This window comes from Accipiter gentilis, chromosome 6 (genome assembly GCF_929443795.1).
Source record: "Accipiter gentilis chromosome 6, bAccGen1.1, whole genome shotgun sequence".
Taxonomy (NCBI): Eukaryota; Metazoa; Chordata; class Aves; order Accipitriformes; family Accipitridae; genus Astur; species Astur gentilis.
In genome coordinates this window covers 8598392-8621428 of record NC_064885.1, presented here as the reverse complement: position 1 = coordinate 8621428, position 23037 = coordinate 8598392, and the positions used below count along the sequence as shown (strand labels likewise).

The window sequence follows — 23037 nt, the reverse complement described above, 5'->3', positions numbered from 1 at the left end:
CTTTCATTGCTAGGGGCTGTGAAATGGAACAGAATTCTATTTACCAAATACTCTTCCTAGTGCAGTAAGTTAGATTTCTCAATTAATACATGGAACTTATGTATAAAAGACAAGAGGTTAAGCAACACTGCAGTGCCCAGTGGACCATCTGGTGAACATTAGGATTGTCAATAAATCACGAAAGCACCAGTTCATCAAGAAAATTCCATTTCAAACCACTGACAGAAAAAAAAAGGGATGGGAAAAAACTCACAAAATTGGTATTTTCATCTTTTATAAAAACAGGAGCATTAAATAACTTTAATCTAATTTCAATTGTTTTATTGGTTCTCTTCTGATGACCACATGGCTTCGCATACTGAATGTTTAGCCCTTTGTCTTGCACACAAAAGCATTATGAAATAACTTGGTGCATCGTCACAGGAGAAGCTCATCTCTTTCCTCTTAGTCTTTCTCCTCACCATGGGTGATAACGTAACAGAGGTTCTTATAGTCAAGATTACCAGAGACATCTGGAGGGAAAGCAGCAAACATCTGCTTGATCTGCCAAGCAAACAGGAGATAAGTGTTATAAATGTAGGACTGTGGGACAGCAACATGTACTGCTTTTCATTTTCAACCCAGTTCAGCTCCCTTCTGCCTTGATCTGTTAACCACTATGGAATATTTTTCCTTAGCTTCAGTAAAATTGAAATAGGAATTAGGACACAACTAGTTAATACAGTCCTGCTAGAATACCAACAAGTTCCCTCTTGAAAAAAGCTCTCCCTGAAATCCAGGTAAGCCCTGGCCAAATAGTGTAGTATATATAGTCTGCACTCCAGTCTGTTCTTGCCACGAACCAACTCCACTCAATCTCCTTTTCTGAAAATAAAGTCCCTCTAAATTCCTCCCAGCCAGCAGAATCCATGTTCAGTCTCACACAAACCACAAAGTCAGTACCTCATTTCAGAACTCATTTCAAATTTCAAACAAAATAACTCTCACAGAAATGGAAACCAGATCACAGTCCCCACCCAAACCCACTTGAACTCTAGTAAATTCATTGCCCAGCTCACCATAGGAAAGAACAGCAAGAGATAGGCCACGCTTACACTTGGATGGAAGTCCAAAGAATCTGTCTGACTTTGATTTAGCCATGGAGCTATTAAGAAGAGATGCTTTGAATTGTTCCTAATTGCTAGAGCTGGCATCAACGTTCTCTCAGTCTGGATTTCAGCTGAATTCATGCATTTAAAGAGGGGCAAATACTTATTGCTGAATAGTAGCTGGAGATAGATTCCTATTTTGAATAAAGAAGGTCCTTACCTCTTCTTGACTGAACCGGTCTGCCTGTGTCATAAGCATTTCTTTGATGCTGTTCAAATAAAATGAAATAACCTGATTAAAGGGTGATAATGGCACATGACAATTCAGATGGCAAGATCCCTCCTGAAGTTGCATGAAAGAAAATCTGTGTGACTGCATAAATTAGAGCTGTTAATCCTTACGTGATATTGTAAAAGATTTTCTGTGGGCACCATCAGTGTCAACGCCTCGCTCTGCCAACTTATTTTGCTTTTGTGACATTTTATAGAGGTTTAAAGTTGTTTAAGGTTATTACTCTAATTGAAATACAGCAATTTTGTATGCTTATCTTAACCTAAAATAGTGGGTTTTCTCACTTGCTGTTTAAAGTTTGGATCACTTAACAGAACCAAAAGAGAATATTTTCTGTAAAATCTGAGGATGAAAGGAACAGAGCATGAAATGAGAAAGAGGACTTGAAAGAGAACTCCAACAGCTATTCCGAATCATCATCTGAGAATCCCTTTATTTGCATGCAGTCATTCCCAGAGGAGACTGTGAAACTGCATGAGACCTGTTGTATTTCACGGTACAATGTCTTGATCTGGAGTTACAGCACTGTAACAAGGAGCTTATCCCACACACAATCTGCATCCTATGCAATTACATCAAAGAGAATATTTTGGGGACAGACTCTCAGCTGATTTACCCTGTGTTTTCAAACCCATTGTGGGAAGTCAGTCGAGCATGTAATTTTTTTACCTAAGTTCATAGGTGAATAGAAAAGCCAGGAAGAACGATTACAGTTTCTAGTCTAACCCCTTTAGATAAAATATCTTTATATTTCACCCAGTTACTCATGTGCTGAGGGTAGTACATGCACAATATGCTAGAACATCCACCAGTATAAGTTCAGTTATAAACATCCCTTTCACTTGCACTAATAATTTCCCCTTCCTGTAGAAGAATTCCTGTATTAATCTTGAAGAGTTTGCATTCACGCTGAAGGGACAGAGTTGTGTCCTTTTGTTACTACCAAAGGTATTTATATATTATGAGGATTTTTTCTAGATCAGTAAAACGGACTACAAACCTGTGATAACAGATGAGTAGTCTGTTGTATAAAAACAAGAGCTGAAACAAGTATAGAAATCTGTTTTAGTTTGTAGATTTGAAAAAAAGGCTGCTTTTTCAAAGAATTTGTTGGCGGAGGTGAGAGCAATAGCTCTTCTGGAAACAGCCCTTTCTGCTTTTTAAAGTGAATATTTATTTCTGCTTTTTAAAGTGAATATTTAAAACTAACTATTTATAATAGAAATCATGCCTGCACAGGAATGCTGCCATATGAGCAAAATTCACCTACTATGGATGCAGATGTTCAGGCAAAATAGTAAAGCTTCCCTTTCTGCTCCCATATACCATGCGTCTTGAGTGAAAAAAGTCACACAGATAAAAGTGTAGTTTTGATGGCAAAGTTACAACTGTACTTCCTCATATCTCTGACACACTTTTTTTTTTTTTTCCAGTAAAAGGCTACAATAAAGACATATCCCAATTTGCATAAGAGGCATATACACTTTTGAATCTCTTTCTTGTTGATGTGAAGGGTTCATTTGGAAAGACAGAAAGGGAAAACTGAAAAAAGAAGTTTCTGGGTAATGAATAAGGACTTTACCCACAAGGACAAGAGTTAAAATATCCATGCAAGTTTGGGGAAATACTCTGAAGTCACAGACAGAGCTTAAGCCATTGCATATATTTTTCCTGCATTACTTTACTTAGCAAAGTCTTTCTTCATCTCTTTCTCTCATACTGCTGTTTCTGTTTTGTTATCCTGGCCATTTGTTATGTGACTGCATTTTTTGAAGTGGAATTCGCAAATGATCAGTGGGTGCAAGAGTAGAGAGATCATTCTTATCAGCACAAATTGATTATTGGATATATGTGCACTGGGGTGAACAGCATTAGCAAATGTAAATAGGAAGTGTGATACAGGAAGGAGCTTGGTGAATAGAAGGAAGCACTTACAGCAATTTTGTCAGAAGTCACAAATAAACTTCATCACAAACAGGACTTAACTAAAAAGAGATCTGGGCACTATGTGTCTTCTTTTCACATGTTTAAAGTATTTAGGGGAAAAGAAAAGATCAAATATCTAATTATAATCTTCTGATGCACAGCCCAGTAGGCTCTGGCACACTCATAAGGAAGAAGAACTCAGTTAAGGATCTAAGCACATTTTCCATTATTTATTTTATAGGGAAACAAACACTCACAATTTCCAAAGCTAGAGATTATGCACTCTTTTCTTTGTGTATCTTGTTTTCTTTTAAAAGACTATTTGCTTTTCAAAAAAAAAAATAAAAAATAATCAAAGTCTTCTGGGCAAAAAAGAATATCCATTTGCCTTGACGTAGAAGTCTAAATGTTATCTCTTGTCCTGGCTGACATCAATTCCTTCTACAGTTACAAATACTTTGTTGCATTCTTATATTTTCAAAACCTTTTTTAAAATTATCTGTGAAATCTCTCGGACATTTTGGTTTTCCACTGGGTTTGCCCTTTCTATAGTGCTGTCTTGGAGAAAAACACGTGAGTTGAAATGAGCAGTGCTCTACAGCTATGATAAGAAACATCATTAGATCAGTCAAACTGATCTCCAAAGATCCAGAATTCATGTAAACTCCCTGGGTCCGTTTTCATCTGGTACAAATCTGAAAAGTTTTGTTGGCATCAACGCTAGACACAGTTGATGTTGGCCTGACTCACTTTGTCCAATGAATGGCATTTAGGACTGAATCATCTAACCTTTCCAAACACTATGCCAGTTTATCCCAGCTGAGAATGTGACCTAAAGCATTTTCTCTTTTTGACATCATGCTATAGGAAGGATTTTATGTGTGGTATAATGATGCAGACAAACAAAGTTTGTCACTGAGTTTGGAATTAAGTTATAAACTCCTGGAGCTTCTGGAAAGGTTAGAAGACTCCATCCCAGCTACCATCAGATGGACTAAGTGAGTCATTTCCAGACTAGAGGTGAAAACATGCAGAGGGAAGAGACATAAAAATCCCCAGAAGGATGTTAACTCTATGAACATAAAAAGAAGTTCTGATTAAAAGGTCAACATGGCTGGTTTTGGAGAGAAACATTCCAGGATTTTTTAATATGGAGAAATATTACTTATTAACATTAACTGTCATATTGAAATGGCTGTATAAGCCAACATAAAAATTATTTCAAAACCTTCAAATGTCTAAATTTTGGAAGCATATGAATAGAAGTTAAACCTCAAAGACATTCACGGAATTGATTTAATGGTTTGTTCTGTAATGATCAACATTACCCTCGGGTCTAATAAGTAAACATTATGCTCTGTTGTGGTGATGAACTAAAACAATTGTCTAATGTTAGCTGTGCAGTGGGGGTGGGGACAAGGTTGACCTTTTCCATCAAGGAAAAATAAAAGTATTTCTCTCTCATCTTCATTTTGGAGTGTGATACTGCATTCCTAATTTGCCCCAAACTCCAACTGGCTTCCAGTGTCCAAGGAATGTAGAACTGGACATAGGGTGGCAAGCCACAGATTTTGTATGCAGTATATTGTTACAGATAGTGGTGGGAAATATAACATTTCATGGGTGTTGTATTATCAGAAGGATATATTTCGTGGCTGTGATTTCACTACTGTGTGATCTGGCCTATTTGGCAACAGGCTACATTTTATTCTGATTGTTTGAGTCACTTCTGATGTGTTTCTCTGACTGTTCCTCCCAAGCTGTTTGGTTAATGTTAACCCCAAAACAATCAGGATGCCTGTTAACCCTCTGTTTCTTCTGATTGTTTGCTACATACACTTGTATTTTAATTAATTTGGAAGTTCTTTAGTGAAAAGACTGTCTCTTTGTTTTTATTTTGCACATTGCGTACCACAATAGGACTCTCATACCCACTGGGGTCCTGTCATAGAAAAGCATATTGGTAATGGAAAGAAATATTGTGTGTGAATTTTGTATTTCCAACTAACTTTCATGAGACATCGATAATTGCAGATGATGTCGTGGAAAACTCCACCTTAGAGGTTCTGGTAAGAGGTTTAGTTTTCATTTACCTTATCACAACATTAGCAGAATTAATTGATGAAAATACAATTTTGTAACTCATGGTTCCCTAATAAACTTCCTATACATATTATGCTTTACAAAATCTACCTGAAATGGCTGCTGCAGTAAAAGCATAGACTCCAAATTCACCAAGGAGTTTAAGCATATGCATAAATCTAGGCACATAAAGCATTTCACTGGATCCATACATCAGACCTCTTCATCCACTGCCCTGATTTGATATCACTTATCTCACTTACCTGAAGGCCTGCTTACACTGTTCTGGCAGTGCAATGTACATTTTGTGCATTTTGCACATTTGTGCAATTAGCGCTTAAAGTCCTTTTACCTTGCTTTCTTGGTGTTAACAGGTTATGAATACAAATTATGTCCTGCCTCCTTGTTTAAAAAATAGCCATATTGACAATAATTACCATATTATTAATAGTGTTATTTGGTTTGCCTCCCACCATATCTAGTGGAATTTTACAGCAAATTATTGTCTAAAAGCAGAAGGCTCAAACAGTAAACATGTAACAAGGAAAATGTCCTCATTCCCGGAGTTAATTAAATTGATCACTTTTTTTAAAAGGGGACTAGCTTTCCTGTTTTAGTCAGGCACTCTGAGAGTTAGGCACCAGACATTCATTTTAATTTTACATATGGAGTTAATCTACACAGAATCATGTGTTGATTTATATCCAGACCTTCAAAAAAGGCTATCTAATGGCCTACATGTGATTATATTTCCGTTGCCTCTTGCAATGTCTGAAGACAATAACATCTCTTTTTGGTATACAAATACACGCATACAATAGTCCAGTCTTTTAAGTCTGTCTTACAAAGCTAAATGTTTCTCTGCCTGACAGTTCCTCTGTCTCTTAAAATACTGTGAAAGATATAGCTTTTAAGCAGTTCTTTAAACTTGTGCAATTATCATTATTATTATTCTTTTAAGAGGATTTGAAATAAACTTACTAGTCTGCCTTTATGTGGCCTTTTCCTTCTGGGTCGAAAATCTTAAAAGCATTCAGAATGGTTTCTTCTGGGTCTGTGCCTAAAATTAATGAAATATAATTTAGAAGCCTGGATGTATTTCTATAGCTGCTGAATACTTGCTAAGTAATTGCATTCACTTGAAAACAGTGCAAAATGGAGAATTCTGCAGTTAAAGGTTTGAAGACAAAGGTTTCTTAAGTCGGCAGCATTTGTCATGTCAGATAAACAATAGAGGTGAACAGTTCAATGCTTAGAAGCTTAAAAATAATAACTCATATCTATTCTATGTCTGCAGGAGAGAAAACTTCCAGGAACTGGTCTCCAATATCAGTACCCAGAGGATTAGTGGCTTTCAGAAATGAAAATATAACAAACTGTTTCCCTCACTGGCTTCCTTTAATCTTGTACTGTACGTTCCTTGTAAAAACACTTTTTGATGTTACTTGTTCTTAGCTATATAGAGAAGAGGTTATTTCCCTCACTAAAGGAAATGGAGCTCATCATAAAATCAGAATGTCAGTGGAATGCAATGGAAACAGGATGATCAATGCAAAATGGTGATCTGCACTTATGTTCTGTAGTGCACTTCCACTTAAGTATCTCTTCATTAAGTGTTACTTATAGAAACAGGATGGTTTAAAGCACTAGACTATGGTTCCAAGATTTTGCTTCTGCTCTTAGCTGGGCCAGAGACTTTTGGTATGACTTTAATTTCCCTGCTCCTCTGTTCCCAGCAGTAAAATGATAGTAATAGTCTTCCTTTTCTTCCACCCTTTATCTGTCCCATCTATTCAGACTGGAAAAAATTTGGGTCAGGGACTAGCTTTCACAGTGCCTTAATCTTGGCTGGGGCTTCCAACCGTTCTGTAATACTGCAGATTCTGAGTATACTCGCTTACAGTCAGTGTCAACCCACACCAAAGGATATACTATATATTATTTTTCTGACTGTTCTCCAGTATTTCAAAATATTACGGTAGTATATATAATACAAATCATTATTTATGACTGTAGGAAACCAAATTTACAAGCAGGTAGACTGACCCATGGACAAATGAAGCTACTTGGGATGCTGAAATGTTGAAAGCGTGATTAAAAAAAGGTAATAACATGAAGAATTGCAGTTTCTAAGTTTGTTTCAAAGTTTGGCAGAGATACAACCAGAATAGAACCCAGTCAAGGTTCCCTGCTCTAATGACTCCATATACTCCTGATGCCGCCTCGGTCTTCTTTGTTTAAAAAGGTTTCACAAGGATTAGCAGTAGTATCTCAATGGATATAACAGTGAATAAACCTAAGGCTATGTGGCCTCCTTCTTGTCACACACACTGGCCATGTGTATTTTTTTGCCAAGCTGTAGGCAGTGTATTCAAACTGCAATAAACATATGATCAATACAAAAAGCATTGGTATTTAATGAGCGTTTAGATTGTCCCATGAAGAGAGACATCTTCCAGCTCCAAGGAAAGGTCTGCATTTTAAGTAGTCACCACTGTGTGGGGGATTTTTTTTTTCTTACTGTGTTTTACATTTTCTACCCTGTCATATCCTTGGACTTTGGCTTTGAAGAGAAGCAATGCAGCAGGCATTCTTTATTGATTAGCTGGTAAATAAAGTGGTTTCTTTGATGTGCGGCATCTCTGTTTTCTGTACAAATTGTATTATTCTGACTCCCTGTAGAAACAGCTCCATGTGGTTGGCATTAACATAAACCGAGTTTTGTTAGCTGTTCATCTGGCATCATAATCTCAATATATAAAGCTAAAGCTCGTCCTGAAAATCCCAGCTTCCCGTTTATGACAGAAATCAATTATAGCACAACAAATTTTACTTAGAAAGCACCTTTCACCAAATTCTCTGAGTGGTACTTAGCTAATAAAGAGTGTTGCAAAATTGCCGTATCCACTTCCTCTAGCCCTTTCTCCCTTTCTAATTGCACTACAAAGGCTCTTCATCCCAATTAGTTTTGATTGGGAATGTGCAGTCTTTTGGCTCTGCTTCCTTTGCATGACAAACCCAACCAGAAGGGCATGACAAGCACAGCTGTGATTTTCCCTTCACCAAATGGAAATTAAAAAAACTCTCCTCCTCTGCTAGTAGCCAACAGGAAACCTGCAGACAAGAGGGGTATGCTTTACCATTCACCTTCCTGTGCTGGCTCTGGTTTTAGGCCACACAATTGGCAAGGCCAGACTCTTTGCCAGCTTCAGCAATCGTAAGAGACAAGAGGGAAGAGGGGAAAGGAAGAAGAGCTCATTTCCATGCTCTCTGTGGTCATAAGCATGACAAATAGACAGGAATGGGTAGCAGGGCACCCCACAAGAAATAGTCACATGTCCCAGAAGGAAGATTATGGAGAAGGGCACTACCTACTCTGCAAGATGACATCTGGAAGGTAAAGGTGGAGGTATCACTGTGATCAAGACAGATCGATGTCTGGGTAATAAAATCCCCTCCTGAGTGTCAGTCTACAGCCTTCTCCATCACCTCTTATGCTTTCCAGACATGCTGTGCTCCTTAGTAATAGTGTATTTCTTTGAGGACTAGCTACATTAATTCTTTCTTTCAGACCTCTCTGTTTTCTATTCCAAGCATAGAAAGCCGTTTGCTGAAATTACGCTCAGCAATATAAAGCCAGAGTCCAGCAGCAATACAATCAATGTTTTTAAGAAGATGGGATCAGATTTTTCCATTTTTCTGTTCATTAGTTATTTTAACAAACTTCTGGAACGTGCTTGGCTGAGGCCAACCTTTCTTTGAAGGTCAAGGCTTTCACCTATGTCTAATGCATATAGGAAGATGACTAGCGGTTTCTCTCGGCCTCACACTCCCTCTCTTGGAGTTTCTAGCTATTAACAGTATAAGAGAGATGACTAAATTACCAGCTAACAACAAATTTAGTACCCACATTTTCCGAACTCGCTACAGTGATCCCTATATATTCTGTGGTAATGGGTAAAATCCCTCTCCCTCATCATTGTAAACCCACTGAGATTAAATTATTTCAGTTTATCCACTCCATTAAGACTTATTCAGCGAAATCTTCATCCAATGGCAAAAGCACTATTGACCTCAAGTGAAACCAAGGCTGCGCCCCTGAGTTACAACTAATGCAGAAAATGAGGGAAAGCCATGTTGCTCCTTCATGCCCTATAACTGCAAGGATGGTGCTGAGGTCATGTTTGCATAATGAGCCAAAGGAGCACAGAAGGTTTTTTTGTAGAAATACTGAACATACTTTTAAACCAGCTAACACTGGGAGTGATACCACTATAGCATGAGCAACAGACTTCAGCCTAGGAACCTGACAGTTAATAACTCATCTACACTCTGCTCCAGGCTGCTGTGATTTCATTACTTTCTGGACCTCAACTCACCACTTTCATGTTAGCTTATGCAAGCTGAAATCACACCTTTGAATTGTCCTCTGGACCGTCCCTTAGTCTTTTCATACTTCAGCTCTGTCTGCAAAAATGGAGATCACTCCTTGCCTTTAAGCATTGTTCTGTGGATACATTATTATAATTTGCAAGGTGCTGAGATATTTCAGTGCTGAGGATCTTTGACAGATACCTCTCCAACCCCCCAAAGGTACTTACCTTTCAGCTTTTCCCCAAACATAGTAAGGAAGACAGTGAAGTTAATAGGACCTGGCGCCTCCTTCACCATGTCTTCAAGCTCTTCATTCTTGACATTCAGACGACCTGCAGCAGAGATCATTTTTCATAATAAATCACAAATTGTGTTTCAAAAAATGATTCCCATTCATCTCCTCCCACTGGGGAGCTCAGGGCTCTGTGCAACTTTGCTAATAACATGGTAGAACACAACTCCAGAATACCCCAGTGTAAAACAAATTGGCAGAGCTGGCTCTAAGATCAAAGGGTGACTGAAGGAGTAAGAAGGATAAATAATATGGATGTGGCCAGCAGTGGACAAAAGAAGGGGCACTTCTAAATAAACTGGGGCGGGGTGGGGGGATTTGGAGGGGGTTGGTTTTTTTTTACCTCAGGTGAAATATGGGCCCCACTGACATTAATATAGCAGTCTTCAAAGTGGCTGAAGTGAATCCAAGGTCTCAGTCTTTGCCCTCCTGTATATTGAGTTGCCTTTCTGAGTAGAGGGCAGATGGACGAGTTGAGCAGTCCTATCCCTTCCCCATCTTTGCACAGTCCTATTGATGAGAATTGAGATCCTGGCAACCCTACTCAAATTGAGTGGTAATTTGCTGTGACTGTACTTTATAGGCATTGAAGGGCTTCACTGAACAGGAAAGATACCAGAACTTGGCCTTAGGAAATAAATATTTCAGGGTAACAGTAGCTACAGGCCAAAGTTTGCAAACCTCGTTGTCACAATAAAGAGTTCAGGAGCTTCTGCTCTTTGCACTGACTCTGCTGGCGTCTGATTCCACCCCAGGGAGCACTAAAGATTCTTATCAAGCTCTTTTTAATAAGATCCAGATGGCAAAAGCCCAAATGCCTACATCACTGTTCAAGCCTCAAATGTTGCAACAAGGATACAACTCCAGGTTTGGGATCATGAACATTTTGATTTTTCCTTTCCTTGGGAAGATTTGCTTTAATCTGCTTGATATTATCAGGATTGTGATGCGCATGGAATGGACAATACCTAATCTCATGACATGCACATTCCACTTCACATAAATGCACAATAGCACAGAACCTCACATGAAGTCGTCCTACTTTTGTGTGGGCAGAGGGGCAGCTAGTCCATGACAACAATGTTAATTGGTAGATATTGCATGGCTCCTAGATGAAAAAGGTGCAGCCTGTGAAGCCCGGATTCAGAGGCAAATCAGAAATGTGTGGCATGGACCCCTGCTTGGGTGGGCTTTTTATGAAATAGTTGCAGGGGAGGGATCAGTGCCTTTGGAGAGCTGCCAGCTGCACAGCTCTCTTACACCCGCCACTGAGTCCCAGAGAGACCTTCATTTTGCTTCTGAAAGAGGCTGCTCAGGAGACTTTCCAGCTGGAGCTATGTAGTAAGATAGCAACTACCATAAAGGAAGAAGATCAAACTGAACAGGTTTCCTTTTGCCTCATGTTTATCTCATTACTTCCCCCACTGTAATTCTAATACAAACTTTTCTTATGTGCTTGACATTTAAACTGTATTTCTTTTAAGTATTTAATTATTACTACCAGTTTACCTAGTGCAGCAAAGGTGTCTCTCAAGTCTGCTTTGTCAATAAAGCCGTCCCTGTTCTGATCCATGATGGTAAAAGCCTGTTGGAAGAAAAAGGAAAATTTATTGCCATTGCCATGTTGCACTGGACAGTGCTACAATCACACACACCCGTCCAGGGGGTATTATATTCATGGTGTAAAAAAGAATATTTAACTTCCTTTGATTCATCCACATCATGCCACATCATTGCACTTTCCTCACTTTCAACACATTACTGTATCTTGGCAAGAGGCTTAATTAAACCCACCCAAACTTCTTCTTACTAAATTAGTGCTCAGTGCAGCGTGTAGCTGGGCTGAAGCCAATGCTGGCAGCTCCAGCCATTCAGGCCTTAACCCATAAAAGTTTGAATTAGGGAGGCTTTAGTTAGGAAGGATTTAGTCAGTAGTTACTCTGTGTGTTTTGTACTTTTCCCATACTTTGTTCCTTTGTGCAGCTATCATATTCTGTAAAACATTTAATTACTGTAGATATCTGTCTTCTATCAAGGCAAAGTCAATTTCTTCTGGGCCTTAGAATGATCCATTGTACAGAGAAAGCTGAATTTTCAAAGGTACAGAGAAATATAGGTTTCATAGTGTTATTTATTCAAAGTTTGTTTCCCTTTCCAATAAACTGCATCCTTCAGACTGTATCTTGTGCTCTGACTGACCTTGATGTGTTGACCTTAAATACTTCTTGTCAGGCAAAATTTAACTTTCAATAGAAAAAAAACAGTTACTTTTCTTTTTTCAGCTAACACAGAATTTATGTACTCTAACCACTATTTACCAAGCCAGCTAACTGCCTATCTATCTATGTACCTATTTGCATGTCTGTCTATTTGCTGCCGTCACACTTTTAATGTTTCATTGATTTTGAAAGATTTTAATGACCTGAAATTCCCCTGGTCATACAATGGGGAATAGTAGAACCAGACATATCTCTGAAGCTGTTTATCTGTCTGACATATACACATCAATATGAGAGTGTATCTTTACAATGACCAGGAATTATTCTCACTTCAGTATTATTATGAAAGACAAGATTCTCCTGAGAATACAGCTCATTGCAGCTACAGTAACTTGCAGAGTTTTAAAGTCTACTGCTCTATGGGGTGCACTTCTTTCCATGATCATATTATATCAACATATCTTCATGTAGTTTTACCTCCAGTTTCTTACAAAGCTCCCCTGCTCACATTCCAGTTTGCCCATGTGATTACTTGCAGCATGCATGTTCATAACCCTTCATTTACCTGCCAAACCATCATCTTATAAAAGTTAAGCCCAAGTCTTTAGAGTTGTTTTCCCTCTTTTTGGGGGGGCTTGCTTTAAATGGTGATCCCCACAATTTGGAAGCAAAACAGAAGAAAATATGAAGAGCAAAGCAGAGCCCAGCAAGCTCACAGAAAACAGGAAGAGAGTTAGGTATGTATTGTAATGGGTGAACTTAAAATAATGTAGTAACAGCAATGCTGAAACATTTTCTGGTGAGCTGGTTGAAATCTGTAGATAAAAGTGTTCTGATCAAAAACAGCTTTTCAGAAATACTTGTCCCAAGTATGCAGTTTTTAGACAGCGTGGTCTTGGTTTTCACTGGACAACTCCACTGCCTCATGCTTTTGGCATTATTCTGCCACCATCCTCCCAGAAACTCTCCTAGTATTATTTAGAGTAGATCAGATACAGCATTCTGACCAGTTCTTTTTATTGGTACATCTTCAAACAGTAGTCCTTGGAGAAAATAAGACTGGAGGTTCATAGGATATGGAGAAGAGGTGGGAGAAGAGTGTTAAACATCTCCTCATTAACTGTAGGGAAAAGGTTAGTGGTTTCAATTCATTTACCTGGGCCATATTCACAATCCTTTGCATGGGTTTTTAGCCTCACTCACACTGAACTTTACTGGTGGGAATGCTCATGAAAAGTAAAGTTGAAAGAAAGCCACATGCACAAACTGAAACAGTAGCTATTTATCCCATTGGAAATTGCCTTGGAGGTGTGAGTTAGCAAAAAATGGGGGAAAAATGAATAATTTGAAATTACAAACCAGTGCAAAATGTGATGGCCTCACAAACATTCTAGAATGTCCACTCAGAAAAAGAGCATAAACTCATCAAACAAATTATCTGTCTTTAATATGCTTAAGCTTTTATGCCAGCCCATTAGATTTACCTCCTCACAGGTAACTGGTCAAAGAATCTACAGTGCATGGTAATACCAAATTCTTTGGGAGCTAAAAGATGCTTACTTAGTTAATCTCAACATGTTGTTTTGTTTTATTGGCATTTATGGAGGAAGTCGGCTGAGGGCTTCTTGGTATTTTTGTTTCTAGTTTGTGGGCAATATTAGAAGGGCATAGAAGAATATTTTCTATTGCTATTGTGGAACAGTCCACTAATTAGAGCCCTGGTTCAATAAGGAATCTCTATTCAGGATAATACTTGAGCACGTAAGACTATTCTTATTTATTTAAAATACCACTTAAACTTAACTTTAAACATGTGCTAAAGTGTTTTCCTGAATGAGGGCTAAAGTGTATGAGATGATAATTTTCCTTTATTTTGGGGTGGGGGCTTGGGGGGGCTTCAAATAAGTCTAGATCTTGAGACAGGAGAGTGAGGGAGGGACAGAAAGAAGGAAAGAAAGAATGAAAGAATGAACAAAGGAAAGAACAAACAAACACACAAGGAAAATTATATACCAGCCAAAACCACAGAGATGATTCAGAAAACAACTGTGTGTTCTATTAAAGCAGATGGAGAATTGAATAAGGATTACAAACAAAACCTATGTTATTCATTAGCAATGACAGGAGACTATAGAGAACAGCAGAATAGTGACCAACCTCTTTGAACTCCTGGATCTGGGTTTGTTCAAACATAGAGAATACATTGGAACCACCTTCTATCTTCTTCTTTGCCTTTTTTGGAGCCTGTAATACAAATAGGAAGATTAAATACATATTACTTTGTCTGTTAAGCACCCAGGAAAGCGAATTCCATCTTTAACAGAATGTAAAATATATACAGTCAAGTAATACAAGAGGATTGTGTTTTGTTATGACAAGGTTTTTAATTCAATCATATATATACATATATATATAAATGGGATGAAAAATGCTGCTTTAGTAACAGATTAATCTCTCACTGAGGCTTTTTGCCATTCCCTTGCTCTGGCCTGGAACCTGACAGCTCAGATAAACAAGGATGGCTTGTCACTGTGCTGCCTTAAAAAAGGTGAGGGACTCAAAGTGTGACTCTGAATATCACAGCTGGTGCACTGCTTGTTTCCCCAAGGAGCTGCCTGTTCCTTGGGTAAAGTCACCTATGCCAGACCATTTGATGCAGAAGACTACTCCCCCTTCTGCCCTGGCTTTTCAGAGCTCTGTACTAAAGGAGGAGTGATGTAAGCTTACAGACGCACTTGAAGATGTAAGCTAAAATTCCCAACCTGCTGTTCTCAAGAAATACAAGCAATTCAGGTAAGTGGCTACAGGTACTCCTTCTTCCCAGTTCCCAAGCAGGGACAGGCAGCCAGACTCAAAATGAGGCCCCACATGAAGACTCAGTTCAGGAACTGTAATGGGAAATTATATCATTTCCTACTCACATAGAAATGTTTAGAAGTCTGCTCTGTCTGGGCCAACACTGACTGCACAGATTCTTCCTATGTAGGAACACATTCTACACTTGGAGGACAGTCTATATTCTTGCACCAACCTATGACACTACACTACATTGCCTGACTAGTCCATATAATTTTAGTATTCAAGATAGCCATCTTAAATAAAAGGGCACTTTTATTTAAGTGATAAAATTTATCACTATTCTGTAATCTGAAGACTGAGACAGAGAAAGATTGGGGAAAGAGCTACAATGATATCTAAGAATCTAATGCTCACTAAAAATCAGTTAGAACTAGACTTTATTATATACCTTTGAATAAGGGCCCAACCAGCTTGCCTAAAACAATACAGTTCTTGTTCTGCAGTAAAGAATAAAATGTGTGGTTCCTAAGGATTACAGAAATGTTTTAATCACAGCATTATCCTTACTTGGGGCAGGATAATGAGCTACATTGCCTTTTGAGTTCCCTTCCAGACAGATTATTTTTTTCTTTATCATTTTTACTTTTAAACTTCATCATCATAGTCCCACCTGGTTCTCATGTCATGGAAAATTAGTCTTACTTAGTTTGGGCTATTCTGCATGAAACAGAAGGCAACTTCTACTGTCTCCTTTCATCAAAATAAAAAAGCCTGTGAAAGTTCAAATTCAATACTGATTTCAAATATCCTGAGGAGCAGAGCAGCTCAAGGAAATATTCCCACTTGACTGTGTTTGAAGTATACATTGTCTGATCAATTTAATTTGCCAGGCAGATTTCCGCACTCAGCCACCCTGTTTCAGATCCCAGGTTGAAAATTAGGTCTATGGTAGACACTCACCCACACACCCACACTCCAGACCTGTCAAGCTCAAATCAGCTAATGCAAAGCACTAAAATCTGGAAATAGGAATGGAAATAAAAAGAAAAATGTATTTGCAGTGAGGATAAAATAAGGATAGAATGCCACCACAGGCATGGGAAAAAAAAGTGAATAAGTGGAATGTTTAATGAATGTAGAAATATTGATTTTGGAATAAACAGATTCTCTCCTCCTCCTCCACATGAAATAAGTGTTATTTTGAGCAGTAATGGGCAATCTTCCATGTAACGTGAGGTGCCTGGTGGAGGTTTTCAACACTTTCAGATCGAATGGAAATATTAAGAACAATCCTACGTATTTACATGTATTTGTTCCCTGAGGTAAAAAGAAAGCAGATGTTACCCAGCGGAATGTATTGCAAGCTGTCTAGGGGAACTGACCACAGGGCACAAGGCTGGCCTCAGCATTTTTGAATGGGGTAGTAGAACTGGTTCTCCTGTGCTTGTGTAGCTGGTCTTTATGAAGACAAAACATGCTTTACCATTCTCATGCTCTGCTCTGCTGTGACCAAGTACAGCATCCATATACAGCATGATAAATACTCCACACGCTAGCAAACAATCTGCATCTTTTTAAGCTAGCACCACAATGAAGGACAGAGGGCTCCAGCCCCAGGTTTTATTAAATTTAAATGTTAACCACTGGCAATACCTCCATTATTCCTCACTTTAATGGGTTCTCTGTGCTGTAAGTTTTTAAGCAAGGATTGTAGCTATAAGAAAAGATCAGATAAACCCAAAAGCTGTGGCTCAGTATCTGTTAGAACCAGACCAGCAACACAAAAAAACACCCCAAAGTTTCTTTACATTAGTGAAGTCCTATTAGAGGCAAAAAAAGGTTGAAGACTAGTTATCCAGAGAGCAATTGCTGTACTAGGAGAAATTAATCTTAGCATGGTATTTGTTCAGTGTTGCTCTCTGGTTAGTCACCTCCAGGAACGATAAAGGAGACCAGTGCCCATGTCGCTCAATCTATCTTTAGTTTTTCTGCTGAAGCTCTGGGTGTGGATCCTATTTACGATCTCCTCACTTGTGGAATGGGGCTGAGACCACCAATACATTTCACAGGGGCCAATGAACAGCTGTTGCATGGGAATGACTTTCCATCACCAGTTTCAAGCTCAGTCTTTTGGCATCAAACATATAGAGCATCCTGGATTATCAGTCTCTTGGGTTTTGCATATGCAGTGTTGGGAATGCAATTTATTTGCTCTGAAAGGCTAGGAAAAACATAATCACAGAAAGAAACTGCACCTTGATTTTGCATGACTGGTGGGTAGGCAGGCGCTATGAAGAGGAAGGCTGAGAGATAAGTAGGTGGAGCAGAAACAGAATACAGTACATTGTTACTGTCTTTCTGGTGGGTAAGTCAAATAAAAGGCAGCTCTAGGAGAACAGAAATAGGTCTGTGCTGCTGTCTGACAACTCTAAACACTCCAGAATTTTTTGATGAATAGAATCAGGATTCTGACTCTGGATATCTCTCTGAAAAAACAGCATGGTAAAAAGAGCAATACAGAACTGAGCAAACATATGGTTTCTAAACTGTCAAGGATTTAGTAGGTGACCTACAGAGGAGCAAGTAGGTGACTGACACATCACTTCTGTCTGCCTTGATTTCCCCATTTGTAAAATAAAAAGTGTGCTGAGCTGCACTTTGCAAAGATAGCTGCTCTATCTTTGCAACATGTGCTTTGAGACTGACATACAAAACGTGCCAGATGAGAAACTGAAGAGCTGAGAGTCCCCTGGGCTCGGATTCCGAGGCCTCAATAGCACAGCAGTGGGAAGAATGTTGCAACAACTGAACAAGCCTATTAATATTCCTGCCTGAGTGTATTAATCATCCCATTGTGAAGAAAACAACACTTCACTTTACAAGAGAAACCACAGGCTTGTCACATATCACTCGTTTGTCTTACTAGTGTTAGCACTCTCTCAATTAGCCTGGATTTAAAGGGTCTTTTTTTTTTGGTTGGTTGGTTGGTTGGTTCTTTGGTTGGTTTTGGTTTGTTTTAGAATCTTTAAATGAAAAAATGGAGCCATACCAAAATCTGGTCCCAAGAAAACTCTGTTGAACCAGCCATTTGCTTTGAGGTGAGTTTCCCTCACTGAGGTTCTTTATATTTCTCCTCTCTGGCAGCATCAGGGAGCCAGAGAGAACAAGGATAGTGCAGTGACAGAGGCAGGCAGAACCAATGAGTGTGCGCTGCCTTTGCCTCTCTGGATATAAGAATAGGGATTCACTTTTTATATGTTGCAGATGCGGATGTATGTTCAAGTGAATCAGAGTGAAGAAATCTCCAAACTCAGGGTGACCTAAAAGAAAAGGGGCCAGGGAATCAGTTTCTATCTCTACATGCAAAGGAAGAAGGAGCTGAAAATACTTGGTTCTTACTTAAGAACGTGAGGCATTGCTTACCCTGATAAATTCATAAAAGGCTGGTGCTAAAGCAGGTTTGTGAGACCAGAGATAGAATGGAAGTAATGCTGGATTATTGCAGAACTTTATCATCTCAGCCCCTCAATGAGTTTTGCAGGCAACCAAGAAACGTATGGTAAAACAGACAAGTTGCTGCAAAGATAAACAAAGGCACAGCTCCATAACTGGTGCTACTCTGCACTGACTGCTCAGGTGCACACTCCTACCCTTCAGTAAGTATGAAGTTAACCAACCTCTACTTAGCATTTTCTGCAGAGCAAGAATGTCTCCACAGGCAGTCAGGCAAAATGGGCAGCACTCTGCCAGAAGCCACATTTTTTGTTTGGTTTGGGGAGGTCAGTTCCCTGTTTGGTCCACCATGCCTTAGAACACTCAGAAAATACTCTAAATAACTAAAGATGATATAGTTTGATATTCCTGACAGCCAAAGTTAAAACACAAGCAGAAACACTTCCTCACTCAGCAACTTATTGTGTCGTCTTTTAATTTTTTTACCAGTGAAGACACCAATGGATAAGCAGGTCTCTTGTGAGGGAGTCCGTCAGAGAAAAAGAGTGGTGTACAGTATTAAAAGCCTGATTCTGTGGTCTTGTACCCTTATGTGTTCATTCAGCTCAGGGCAAACTAGACATAAGATACTACCGGCTTTAAATTGCACTGTTTCACATTTTATACTTCCTTCCTCTGCAACTACATCTGTGACTACAGAAAAGACAGAATCATCCATCAACTTGCTCAGGTTCTGTCCCCTACTGTGATCCACAGTATGATGTTAACTCTGAGTTACTATAACTTTTTCATCCATCACAGCCTCTCCTTGTTTTTCATCCACTCTGGAATCTCAGTGCTGACATTTCCTGTCTTTGAATTTTTGTTATCATTGAATCCAACTTCTGAATCAAAAGTTACATCTCAGGCCCATCCAAGGGATTTTTGCAGCACTGGACAGGATTTTTGTTGATTATTGTCTCACAGGTTTGCTCTGCTGAGATAATTTACATTGCATCTGCACCAAAGCTCCCAGCTATGGACAAGCCACCCCTTTTTTTAGTGTGGTTTAGGTCCTTTTCATGGCAGGTGAGCAGCATAAGGCCAACCCAAGTGCATGCCTTTGAGGGAACAGTCTAGAGGAGTAAGCAACATAAACTGCTCTAAGGGCACAATTTGCATTTCAAACAGGCAACAGCCTCAGATCGTTCAAATAAAAACCCACGTTATCAGAACTGAGAAACAGAAGATCTTTTTATTACCTACTCTGCACTCACAAACAGATCCCTCCCTTCTCATCCTCACTCCATTTTATATGTAGTCCCAGCCTCCCACACACCCACACAGACACACACACCTTTGATCCCTGCTAGATAGAAAAATCTGTTGAACTGCATCCTCCCTGCTTCACACTCCCATACACTAAAGCATTCTCCTTTGCCCCACATAAAATCCCTTCCCAATCACAGTCTCCTTTTTTCTCTTCCACAGATATACAGAGAGAATGCATTATCTCCCCAAACTTATCTCGGAACAGCAGATAACCTCTCCAACTGCAGACTGCTCAACCTCTACAACCCAAAATCCACCAGCTGCTTTCCCCACCCAACAAATTGTCTTCTCTGGCATATACATGTCCTCATCCTTCGTGTAAACAGATGAACAGTCCCTCTCTGCGTACACAGTCCTTTATGCTCACAGACATGCACATATGTATACACACATGTGTGTGCAGATGCATACACAAACACTTCAACAGTTAAACAATTGGCCACATTTTCAGCTAGTGAAATCAGCATTGCTCCACTGAGGTCAGTACTTCTTTCAGTTCAGGTGGTACATTCCAGACAGTTAAGCAGGCTGCAAAACACATTTGATCAGAATGCAATCTATTTTTGGGTATGCAGTTCCCTTCAGCATACAGAATTTGCTACAAGGTGTCACTCGAACTGAATAAACACAGGAATGTTTTGGGAATAAGAAAAAGGCTTCCCTCTCCTTCTTTCCACCTCACTTCTTCCCTTCCTTCTCTCCATCAGCACAGAGCATGCAGGGAGACATCACAGACCCAACCTCACTCAAATTCCCTGGAATTAACGGAGAGCTGTAGACAGTTCTCAGAACTCCATTCCACAGCACTTGTGTGGTCTGCTCTTGTTAGAAAAATTATCTCCCTGAACCCTGCCTCTCTCACTCTCATCAGCCCTGTATGTCAGAGCCTAGTAGCACTGGCTGACTTGTAATTATTTTTTACTATGCTGCTTTGTCTGCACTAATCCTTTGAAAGTAGCTTTACTGCACATCTGAAATATTATGATGCTATAAAACCTCTGTAATATTTATAAATCCCTTAAGACATCATAAAGAGAGAAAAAAACCTCCCCACAGAGTTCATCTAGCATAATTACATATACATTTCCCTCTGATTAATAAAAAATGATCACTTCCTTATGTAAAGATATTCTTCAGCTTTCTTTCATTAAGGCTATTTTTTTCTTTCTATTTTAAATCTGTTTCATGTGTCCCTGTATAGTAAGGTACCTCAGAAGATATTTTCCCAAAACAAAAGGCACAATGAAAAGAACCACCACAGAGAATCGTCAGTTGAACTGGGAGTGAGGAGACAGAATAGTCTCTCGCTATATTTTCATATCTCCTAACTTAAGCAATTTCACCACGGAATGTCCTGAAATGTCTTCAAACATCAAGCAGTGTGGTGTGTCACTGAACTAAAAAGGAGGGAAGAAAACTGGTAAATAAAATTTGAAAAAAGAAGGGGAAAAGAAAATCTAAGACCCAGCACTTGCCCCCCATCCCACAAAAGGGCTGGCTTAGACTTTAGTGAAGCTGATTAAAGGAAAACCTGTAAATCCACAACTGAAGAGGTGTAATCAGCACAAGGCACTGCTCGCTTCTAAAACAGTGGTGAAGAACGTGATTAGTGGCTTGCGTGCTCAGTGTGAAACCACTGACACTGGGCTTGCACTGACTGAAACTGGAACCTAGTTTTGCGCGTGGAGTTTAGAAATTACTTTGAATGTGGTTTTATTCTGCTCAGAACAGCACTTGGATCACATTCATCACCTGCTTAAATGGGATCAGGTTTGAACTAAGGTTTGAGAAAGCTTTTCATATACAGCTCCCCCTCCGGCATTCTCCAGAATCAGATATTCCATAACCCCAGGGAGCCACTGGACATCATTACTTTAAGACAGCCTGAAAAAGACCTGCAAAAGGAGACAATTAAGGAAAGAGAAAACCGTCAGCTTTTTTTTTTTAGTATTGTTGTAATCGTTCCTCTGAATTTGCAGAAGACAAAGATAGAGCCCAGTCTGCCCACTGCTCCTTAGGCAAAAGTTCTTTGCTCCTTGGAATCACATCAGGTGCACGTTTGGTGCAGAGGTGGCTGTTGGAGTCCCAGAGCTAAAAGCCACCAGTGAGCAGGGCAAAGAGAAGACACAGAAATTTCTGCCCTACTTCCTACTTCTCCTCTCAGCCTCAAGAGCAACACAGTTACCATTATAGAGATATCCCTTCACCTCACTCCCCATCACACCATGGCAGACCTTAGCACTAATTAACACCAGCCATGCCAGTCATTGCTGCCCTAGTGTATTAGTCTTGGAACGAGATGCGCAAGCACTTCCCTTCAGCAAGTACATCTATGTTCCCTACCTTAACTCATTTGTTAAACACATGCAGAAAAGTCCTTGGAAGTTCACAGCTTGCTTTATGGGATATATCTTCATTCTGGATGTGATACTAAGTATGAGACTTCATGGGGTCCAGTGTGATCATTAGTGCTCTGTTTGAATTGTTGAGTCAGAAAGAAATACAGGCAGAGATAAACAGACAGACATGGGAAAGAATAAAACCTACCATACTGCTGCTGCTCCTTCCACCCCTTCTCTGCCAACTAGTCAGCCAGCAAACTCAATGCCAATTGTCTCTTTATATAGTGTCACCAAAGAATAAAAATATGCCTGCTCCAAGTTTAGACAATAGATGTAAGGTTGGAAAAGTGCAGTAATTGGATCCCAATATGTTCCAAGCATCTGTTCCATGCATGGCTTTTGCTTTCACAGGAATAATGCGTTAGGTAAGTAGAGTAGGCAGTTGGGATACAATTGTACAGCACTCACAATAAGCTACAGCTGAAGGGGCTTTCCCATGTACTTCTAAATAATGAACACAGGGCACGCACTAAAAAGATTTTAAATGGACATGGCATCCTGAAAAAGCAAAAAGAGAAACATGGTCCTTGAGAAAATGCAGAGGAAACTAGCAAAAAATCTGGGCCACAGAGATGTCTGGTAGCTCCAGAGTCTGGTGCGTACATTCAGAGCTCCAGAAAAATGACTGAGGTTCTGCATAGGTGCATCTATAACTGGGAGGTATGCTGGAAAAGCACTGCTCTGCAGATGGCAATAAAGTGATTCAGATCAGGTCTGTTTTCCCTGATCTATCACACATGCCTGAAGTCCAGCGGCCAGATCTCAAGCCTCTGCAAATTGATGGAGAGTCATGGACTTC

General features: G+C 39.5%; 2 protein-coding genes across 2 annotated transcripts in view; both read right to left on the bottom strand.

Annotated features, from left to right (window-relative positions):
• RABEP1 (rabaptin, RAB GTPase binding effector protein 1) overlaps nucleotides 1–23037 on the bottom strand; it is an 847425-nt gene that overhangs the window by 351374 nt on the left and 473014 nt on the right. The window lies entirely within an intron of this gene.
• MYL10 (myosin light chain 10) lies at nucleotides 36–22427 on the bottom strand. The gene is made up of 7 exons (XM_049802023.1): nucleotides 22384–22427; nucleotides 14431–14517; nucleotides 11564–11639; nucleotides 9990–10094; nucleotides 6370–6448; nucleotides 1309–1357; nucleotides 36–543 (listed from the first exon to the last, which is right to left on the bottom strand). The coding sequence occupies exons 1-7, from the start codon at nucleotides 22384–22386 to the stop codon at nucleotides 445–447; spliced, it is 498 nt and encodes a 165-aa protein (XP_049657980.1). The 5' UTR covers nucleotides 22387–22427; the 3' UTR covers nucleotides 36–444.

Coding starts and splice junctions, on each gene's coding strand:
- MYL10 (XM_049802023.1), bottom strand. Junction 10,095..11,563: donor AGACACCTTTGCTGCACTAG/GTAAACTGGTAG, acceptor TCTCTGCTGCAG/GTCGTCTGAATGTCAAGAAT. Junction 544..1,308: donor ACCGGTTCAGTCAAGAAGAG/GTAAGGACCTTC, acceptor TTTGCTTGGCAG/ATCAAGCAGATGTTTGCTGC.